Raw genomic sequence first — 10257 nt, 5'->3', positions numbered from 1 at the left:
ACCTGCTTGATTATCCTTAACAATCAAATTCATCACAAGTTTTAATCTCTCTACTAACACCTTAGCAATAATTTTGTATATGACATTACACAAAGCAATGGGTCTGTAGTCCGATACAACAGTGGCATTATTATGCTTGGGGATAATAGCCAGAGCAGTGGCTTTAACCCCGTTAGGCATGTAGCATTTTTGAAAAAAGGACTTAATATCTCTACACACAGAAGGTCCTATTATATGCCATGCAGATTTGTAAAAAAGGAAGTTAAACCCATCAGGACCTGGTGAAGCATTAGAGGAACCCGAAAAAACAGCCATTTTAACTTCTTCATCCAGCACTATGGATGAAATAGCATTAGCATAACTTTGAGGGAGAGGAACCCCAACCGGAAAACAATCCAGGATCAAATTAGGAGGCGGAAGAGGGTTGTACAAACCTTGAAAATATTGAATGAGGGAGTTAACAACATCAGATCTAGTATTGGAAAGGTTGTTAACAAGAAGATTAGCAACAGAATTTGAAGATCCTTTTCTGGATCTAATTTTTGCATATAAGAATTTTAAATCCTCCTCCCCATTCTTGATCCAGTTAACTTTAGCACGTTGAATAATCCAAGAAGCATGCAAAGAGTTGAATTTAGCAATTTTCACATTAATCTTCCTATAATCCTGGCTGATATTTATATTATAAGGGTCCTCCTGCAATTTCCCCAGTAAAACAGCTTGTTCCTTAGCTAAAGCCTCCATATGTCTAGTGATAGCCGTAGAAGAATGCCAAACCTGCTTTTTAATCTCCCCTTTTATAGACTTCATGTTTTTACAGAAATGGGAGAGAGGATTTCCTGAACAAGGTGATGAAAAGACCTCCAACAGAATAAACCAGTATTTGTCAATGTTAATCCAGTAGTTTTTGAAAATAAAACGATGATTAACATGAACATTCAATCCAGGTTGCAAAATAATAGGGCAATGATCCGACCCAGCAGGACTTTGAATAGAACAATGCGAATCAGTAAACATGTTTAACCAACCCTCATTGACAAGAACACGATCAAGTTTAATGTGTATAGGATTCACAGTGCGTTGGTTATACCAAGTATACTTAAAGCCAACCGAATGCAAATCCTTAAGGCAGTTACTAAAGATCATATTGTTAAAATCTAATAATGAAGATTGAGAGATAGCAGTACCTCTAATTTTTTCATTAGTATACCTACAGCAGTTGTAATCTCCCATCAAAGCCCAAGGAAAATCAGCCGCAGGAGCCAGCTGAGTAATTTCTTTCCACAACTCTTTGCGTTCTAAAGCACTATTGGAAGCATAAATAGCAGACAGTTGAAACAGTGCTTGGTTAGCAACCCAAATAGTCCCCGAAATTACTTGAGACGACATGTAGGATGGCTTAAAGATGAGTTTAGAGGCATTCCATTTGATCCATATCCGACCCGATGTATTTAAGTCGAAATTATTGCAGCTGGCTTCATTCACAAAGAGAGAGTGAGAAGCCTCAAAAAAAGGATCTAGAAGAGAAAGGGAATTGATCCTATTCTCCATTATACAGACCAAGTTTAGCTTGTGAGATTGAATGAGACGCTTAACACATAACACTTTATCAGGGTGATTAAAACCCCTGATATTCCACACAGCCATAGGTGGAAATAACATTATGAATACGAATGAGGAGGGGGTTTTTTGTTCTGTTTCCCCCTAACAGGTTTTTTAGATACCGCACTAGCTTGAGGCTGTTTAGCCTTTTCCATCTTTTGGGATTTCCCTCCAACAGAGGAGCTCTGTTTTTGGTTCATTTCTTCAACATCTTCAGACTGCTGATTATTGTCTTCCTCAAGAGAAAGGGCATCAAATTTATTAGGAGAGATTATATCTTTTGACTGCGTAGTGGATTTTAAAGATAATGTGGTAGAGGAAGTAGAAATGGCTTCATTTGGAGAGTTCAGGTTGGGGATACCCGATACAATGGCATCTTCCTTTAACAACATATTGCTAGAAGGAATGTCCCCAATAACAGTATCTATTTTGGAAGGCAGATTTTGAGAGGTAGGAGAGTGCGGCTGATAATGCAAAGGTTGACCTATTGCATTAGTAATTGGGGGATTATCGGGACTTGAAGTTTGGGCGGTGTTATTGTGGACAGAGTGATTAGCAGCAGAAGATGTAGGAGGCCTAGAATAGTTCATACTTCTAGAATTGTTTCTGTTACGAGCATTCCTGCTATAGCTCCTTCCACGGGTACCATTGATTTGCTTAGTTGAGACATCCTCCGTAGAGTTTATCTTTTTCGGACAAGAAACAGAGAAGTGCATGAGAGACTTACAATGTTCGCAAGGATGAGGACGCCATTCATATTGAACATGCAAACTAACAACATCTCCATCTAACGAAACATGTATCTCTTCCGGATAGGTGGCTTTATTGTCCACTAGAACACATATACGAGCATAAGTAAGCCGCGATTTTTCTTCTGTGAGCTTGTCTGCAGCCACCGGAACACCGATCTTGCTGGCTATGCGGGAGATACCCTCCGAATTCCAGCATGCAAGGGGTAAATCGTGGGTCTTCACCCAGATCGGAACGGACGAAAACTCTTCCTTCTTAGGAGTGAACTTGGGATGCCATTTTTGTAGTACAAATGGCTTCCCTAACAGGAACCAAACTCCCCTTGACCATACCATGTCAAAATCTTCTTGGCAAGTGAATTTAAGCAAGAAAAATCCATCATTAAGAGAAAGCAGCTTCAGCGAACCTTTTAAGCTCCATGTCTTGTTTATGGCCCCTAACAGAGCTTCATAGTATGGTCTGCGCCCAATCGAGTAGCCAAGCAGGCAAAAAGTCCAATCTTCACCACCTTTGCTCAGATTCTCACCGAAGAAGGGGATGATTTCAGGCTCAGATGGATGATGAGTAAATTGGAAGGCTTTTGGAGCACTACCCTCAGGAGCAAAAACCTTGGTCCAGTTTTTCTGAATCAAGGTAGGAGGGCCACCAGACGACTGACCCAAAGGGGGAAAATCCGAAGCACATAAAGCGACCTCCATAACAGGAAGAAAAAGAAAATAGAAGGAAGTCCTCCGGCCTAGCCGGAGGAGGAGGAAGAAGTCGGAGATTTCAGCAGAAGGAGAGGCGGCGCAGAGGAAAAAACCCTAGCGTGTAATTCCAGAGAAACAACTTGAATTTTTGACCTAAAACTGTTTTAAAAAGTAATAAGACAGTTATCTCAAACGAACTCTTAGACTAAAGGCTTTATTTGAGATAATTTTTTTTATTACTTTTTAAAATAGTTTTCTAATATAAATATTTTTAAAGTAGACAATTTTGTATTAAAAAGCTACTTTAGAAATCAATAAAAAAACCGTCTCAAACTATGCCTAAGGCTTCATGTGGGATAGCTTTCTTATTATTTTCTAAATAGTTTAAGTAAAAAAAATTATAATTGAGAGCTAGTTTAGTAAACAATAAGAAAGTTGTCCCAAATGAAATCTAAATAATTAAAGATTTAAGATGATAAACATATTCAAATAAAAAGCTAGCAATTATGAGCTATGTTAAAATGTAGAGAAATATGCTGTGAGATTTTATAAGAACTATGTTGGAAAGCATAAACTGATATGATTTATCCAAGTTATCTTCTAACATCTTATTTGGAGACTTGGGTGAAGATTCTCATAGTTTTGAACAATAAAATTAAAGTAAAATATTATAGCTATAACTAAACCATAAACTTGCTGTAAAAATGAATAAGTACTATTTATCTAAGTAAAAATTGGCTTCAATGACATATATTGGCATTTGGCATTGTAAATGGTATTGGAGTATTGCAGGAGCTTTGAGTATTATACTTTATAATTCGCTTGCTTAATTAGGAACTTTTATTTGATCCAGTGACCGAACGTAGAGCTACGTTCGGCCGGCACTTAGATCGCGCCACGTAGCAGGCACAAAACCACGTATTTGTTGATTTTGCTCGGAAAAAACGAGAAATACCATTATGCGAAGGCAAATACCGAGCAATACCGAGTAATACCGAGCAATACAGAGAAATACCGAGTTTTTTCTAAAAAAAAACTCGGTATTACTCGGTATTGCTCGGTATTACTCGGTATTGGTCTTCACAGAGCAGTATTTCTTGTTATTGCCAAGCAATACCGAGCAAATACCGAGTATCTCAGTGGTGACCGCACGTAGAGCTACGTCCGGTCACCGGACGTAATAATTGTTCCTTAATTAGAGCCTTTCTTTTGCATGTCTGAAAAATTCTCTACGTCAGGAGAATGGTGCTAATAGAATATTTCGAGCTCTTCGTCATTATTCCTGTATGAACAATTATTTAAAATAATTAAGAGATTAGCACATGGAGGAAAGGATCGTATATTTGGAACTCAAAAGTAATTTTGATGGCGCTCCTAAACTTATATCTATTTGTGTTATAATATTATTGATGATAGAGTTAGAGATTAAGGTTTTGTTTGTGGCGGTTTTTTTAATGATTTCTAAAGCAAGTTTGTAGTACAAAAATTTCTAGTTTAAAATATTTTTGTACTAAAAAGCTTCTTTTGAAAGCAGTAAAAAAGTCGTCTCAAATGAAGCCAAAATGTCTTAGGCATCATATGGGATTGCTTTCTTACTGCTTTCTAAATCAGTTTTTTAGTACAAATTTTTTTAGATTAAGAAATTTTTGTACCAAAAATTTGCTTTTAAAAATTAGTTTAAAAAATCGTGCCAAACGAAGCCTTAGTATTTTGTGGAGATTAGACAAATACACGTATAAAAGAAGAGTTACATGAGCAAACAAATTTTTTTATGTGAAAAGCTTAGGAAACAGAAAAAGTATGGTGCTTGACCAGGTTAAGATAATTTTATGACGGTTTACTATTGGTTACAAATCATATCCTTCCTCAGAGGAAGGTATTGATTCAATATAGTAAACATATATTTCATAGAACATATTAGATAGTTCAAGTAGGAAATGTTGTGGCATGAAAGTCATCTTTAAGATATCATTTGCTTATATGTTTGGTCGAGAGTAAAAAAGGGTCTCGATGACATATATTGGCCTTGTAAATGAACATCCACATTAATATTATTTGCGATTTTAGGTGATGAAGTCAGGGGGCATTAATGTAGTCAGACAACAATGGTCAAAACATTGTAGTCATGTGATGGTGGTTGGAGTACTGTTGTCGAACAACTAAGAAGGTCGACGTCGTTGGACAACAGACATTAGGACCATAATCAGGCAATGGTGATTTGAGGATTGTAATCAAGTAATGATGGTTAGAGGGGTTGTACTTTAGTGATGGAGTTAGAGAATCCTAATCAAGAGAAGAAAAGCAGAAGGTCATAGTCAGGATTCTGTGGTCGGAGGCCAAACCCGCGCCTCCCGCCAGCCAGCGAGCCTCCTAGCCTTAACCCGTGGCTCCCGCCAGCTCGAGGTTGCTCCCGCTAGCCCGAACCCGCCCACGTGAGCCGTTAGTCAACCCGAATCTGCCCGGCCCGCGACCGCCCGCGCTTCCCCATTTGGATTCGAACCCCCAACCTGTTTGAATAACTTCATGGAGCCTTCCACTTTGCTACAGTGCAAAAAGTATAAATAACTTATAGATTTTATATTTAAATATTATTAGCAGTATTAAAATTTAAAATAAATAAAAATATAATATTTTTGAAGTTAATAAATAAGACATTAAATTAATAATTAATTAAAATAAGTTATTAAATCAATATATAATTAATTAGTAATTTAACAACTTATTTTAATTATTTAATTAAGATATGTTATTAAATTAATAATTAATTAAAATAAGCTATTAAGTTAAGAATTAATTAAAATAAATTATTAAATTAATAATTAATTAAAATGAGCTATAAAATAACTAATTATTTAAATAATAAAAATTTATTTTTTCAGAAAATCTGTCGAAAAGTCCGCCGGAAAATCTTCAAAATAAATGGCGGAAATATTTCATTGTAATCTGTCAAAAAATCCATCGGAAATCAGTCCGTCGGAAAGCAGCCAGAAATTCCGCCGGTGATAGGCTATTTTCCTGTAGTGGTAGTCGGTGATGATGGCACAACAATGGTGTTCTAACTGCGTATTGATGGTGGTGGTCGGGTAGTGGTTCAACGACTGTGATTGGGCAATATATTGATGGTGGAAGAGAGCATTTATAGACGTTCATTTTAGGTATACAAACTTTAGAGAGCGCTTGGTCATCAATTAATTCTTTGAAGTTTCCAATTGCACTTAAAACACTCGATTTAAGTTCTTCAGATTCTGGTTTAACCATTTTTATTATCATTGGATTCATCTCATTGAGATGTTCAATTCAATTATAAGTTAGCCTAAATCAAAGTTTGAATTATCCTTAATCTAATTTTGAAATTTTTCAATTCAAAATTGCCTTGAGATTCATGCCCAATAATCAAGATGATTTTTTACAGCGAATTAGTTACCCTCCTCTTTTTAGACGTCAAAGCTTATTTCGCTCGAATATATATACTTAAACCTCCCAAAAGTTTGCAACACAAAATCATAATTTAAAAATTAAAAAAAAATTACGACTTTCTCTTAGGGTTGTAAACTAGTAAAATCTTTTTAATTATAATTTTAATATTTCATAAAATTAACGTGTTCATTGGAGCAAGAAAAAAAAAATTGCTTCGTAATTTTTAGAATTGCTTTTAGACTTCTAAAATACTAATATTAAATTTTTTTTAAAAAAATCTGAATACGATTCTTATCAGAATATTCTGACTTTTTTTTTCCATCACATTTTCAATGGAATATGCTGAACATAATAATTGTTTGGCATGCATGATTTGCGTTTAAGTTGAGTTCATCATTATGAGCAATAGAATACCATATTACCATGCTTGCATTATTTAATTTGGAATCATTGCCTATCACATTATTTAACATAATAAGTGAAGCACTTTCTGATATAACTAATAATTGGCAAAATTGAAGTAAGATACTTATTCTATTTTGTCTCTACTTCATTAAAATCTTGACTAAACATTTTAATTGGTTGGTTTCATATGTTAATGAAACAAATATTTGATTGAAATAAATTAATTAATTATTATTTTTTTCAATTTAAACATTCTCCGATGAGTCGTAAATGTTTTTTTTTTTTTGCAGTGTGTATATATTATACTGTAATGAGTCGTAAATGTTAAACAGATTTAAAATTCAAAATTAAGAATTTATTTGGGACAGCTGCAATTTTTTATAAAGGCAATTGTAAAGCTGTTGTGCAGAAGATCGATATAGTGAGTTTTACATTGAGTTACTAGCGTATATTTCCGTCGGAAATTTCAGTGGAATACCAGCAAAAATTTCAACCTATATTATGTCAAAAATTCCACGTAAATATATGTCGGTAATAGCCCCAAATACATCGCTTTTTTCAATGTAAAATCCGTCGGAAATCTACTAGAAATCCGCTGGTATACTTGCCGACATAAACAATTCATCAGTTTCTGACGCCGTATTTTCCTTCAAATTAAGTTCCGTTGGAAACGATCATTTCGGACGGATTTTCAAGGTTTATATGAGGATATGTTTGTCGAAAAACCATGCATTCCCAATAGTGTTCATCACTACCAACATCAATGCATGTCATTATCTATATAGTTACGGGTGATCAATATTTGACATGACCCGAAAATCAGACTCGAACCTGACTTGAAAATTTCAGATTAGGGTCAATCCGAACCCGAAATGGGTCGGGTTCAGGTTCAACATTTCTACCCATTTCACAAATCGAGTCGGGTTCGGGTTGACCCTTTTACCCGAAATCGACCTGAAATTGACCCATTTTTTATCCGAAAAGCCAATTTTGACCCGACAAATAGAGATTAACCCGTTTTTTACCCGAAAAGTGGAGATTGAACTTTTTTTAGACCTGAAAACTAGCAATTTCTTGTTGGAAACAGGTCATTCAAGTCGTGTCGGGTTCGGGCCCGGAAAACTGACCCGTTTCAAAAACGGGTCGGGTTTGGTTGACCCGAATAGTGTTATGTCAGTTTGAATTCGGGTTCAAATCGAACCTGACCCGTGACCCAAAATTGAGACCCCTAATATAGTAAATGCATGTTGTTGACACCAATTTTAACTTATGATCAACATCATAATTTATATTAGGCTTCTTGGTCATTGGTGTCCCTTCTTAAATGAGAATCGAATAATCAAACATATCGCAAAGTAAGCAAAGGGTCTCTCGTAGATAACTCATCATACCATAGGACTCTTTCAACATCCATCACGGAATTCATTTTATACCATTTATATCTAATATATTATATCAAACCCTTCCTCAATCACAATGAAAATCACCATTTATAACAAATGTCAAATAAAAGTGTAATCGTTTCAACTAAGCCAAAAATCTATGTTTTTTTTTCCCCTTTTTTTTTTTATGTTTTATACACGAAATTTGGATCTCTCCTTTATGACATTAAACTCTTGCTCTATCGTCAAGAATATTTTCGCATGCAATAATTATAATGCAAAAACTTTAAGAAATGACTAAATAAGTGAAAGGAATAGGATGCATATGGTAGTAATTATACGAGAAAAGATATTTTCTTAAAATTATAAATTAAAACCACAAACTTTATAATTTATTATTTATAATTACAAATTACATAATTTATAGATTCAAGAATTTCTTAGCTACTGCTGTATTTACATGACTAATTCTACGGAGGCAGAATTTTTTCATGTAAATTTTATTCTATCGCATTTTAAAACACTTTCATTATTCTCCAAAATTATGATATTATCATTCTCTCATATTTTGTTTATCTATAAAATATTTAGAATTCAAATTATTCAATTATATTAATGTTAAATACTAAATAGTTAATTTTCACTCTTAAATTAAAAAAAGTAAAATGAAACAGTAGAAAAGCCATTCCAAACAAGCCTTAGTTGGCTGAAAAAGGATTGTATTGTAAAAAAACTAATTCGAAATTATTTGAATAAATGTAAAATGAATGCATGAGATTATTCATTTTTGTAAGTAAAATGAATGCAATATAAAATACAAAGAGGGTGATGGGCGACACATGATGGAATAATTATTAGGTCCGGACACCTGACGTAGCGCTACATCCGGACGCCATTAACATGTCGCAATGTGCTCTTACTCTTTACCGTGCGGCCCGACGACCCGACCCAGACCGGAAGCCGGTATTGCTATGTTTGGGTATTGCTAGGTATTGCTCGGTATTGCTAGTAACGAGAAATACCAATCTGTCAAGATCAATACCTAGCAATACCAAGCAATACCTAGCAATACTCCGGTACTGCTAGGTATTGCTCGATATTCCTCGGTATTGCTAGGTATTGGTCTTAACAGATTCGTATTTCTCGTTATTGAAGACCAATACCGAGCAATACCTAATAATACATAGCAATACTCCGGTCTACACAAATCAGCCAATACATAGCAATATCGGGTCCAGGTCGTTGGGCCGCGCAATAAAGAGTAAGAGCACGTGGCGACATATTATTGACGTCCAGATGTAGAGCTACATCAGATGTCCGAACCTAACAATTATTCCACATGGTGACGGTTGGCAGCAGTAATTACAATAAATTTTCAATATTTTTGAAACTCGTCCAAATCTAAAATATTTTACACTCTTTATTTTAAATCAAACTAACTCTCAATAAAATCAAATGGCAAGCTACAATTACGTGTGAAGCGGTCATAAGATTGACGGTCGGATTGATGCATGACTTATTAGACTACTAATAATTGTCCTTCGGCTTCAATGATTCCTCACAAAAAACATTTGTCCCTGCCTCGCCTTTAAGGAAGGAAGGTAGGAATCACATATTTTTTTAATGTGTCACATTTTCTTTGTTTTTCAACGTTTGATTCAATTAATAATAATTAAAGTTTTTTTTTTCTTTTAATAAAAAATAGAAATATTTGACTCATAGAATAATTTTTTTTATCATATATTAGGATAAATAAATAATTATAATATATTTTAAAATTATTTGGATCTATAATTGATATATTCTCAAAAAATTATCTTGATCGGGCACAAATCACGAGGTTAAATCAAACCGAAAACTTCAAAAATTAAACCAGGGATCACTTGAACTCCGATTTCAACGAACTTATAGTCAAACTGAGCATCTCAGAAATACAAACCAAACAACACCAAATTCGACTCAATCCAAGCCCAGATGAGTTCAAATCACGGACCCGAAGTGCTATCAGAAAG

At 34.7% G+C, this 10257-nt stretch overlaps 1 protein-coding gene across 1 annotated transcript; it reads right to left on the bottom strand.

Annotated features, from left to right (window-relative positions):
* Positions 1–1661: 1661 nt before the first annotated feature.
* LOC110094329 lies at positions 1662–3050 on the bottom strand. The gene has a single exon (XM_020819539.1). The coding sequence runs from the start codon at positions 3048–3050 to the stop codon at positions 1662–1664; it is 1389 nt and encodes a 462-aa protein (XP_020675198.1).
* Between the last annotated feature and the right edge of the window lie 7207 nt (positions 3051–10257).

The sequence above is a fragment of the Dendrobium catenatum genome, unplaced genomic scaffold, assembly GCF_001605985.2.
Source record: "Dendrobium catenatum unplaced genomic scaffold, ASM160598v2 fragScaff_scaffold_198, whole genome shotgun sequence".
Taxonomy (NCBI): Eukaryota; Viridiplantae; Streptophyta; class Magnoliopsida; order Asparagales; family Orchidaceae; genus Dendrobium; species Dendrobium catenatum.
This window is presented reverse-complemented; position numbering and strand designations above follow the sequence as displayed.

Bases quoted from the DNA above. Each gene is read 5' to 3' on its own strand.
- LOC110094329 (XM_020819539.1), bottom strand. From the start codon at position 3,050: ATGGAGGTCGCTTTATGTGCTTCGGATTTTCCCCCTTTGGGTCAGTCG.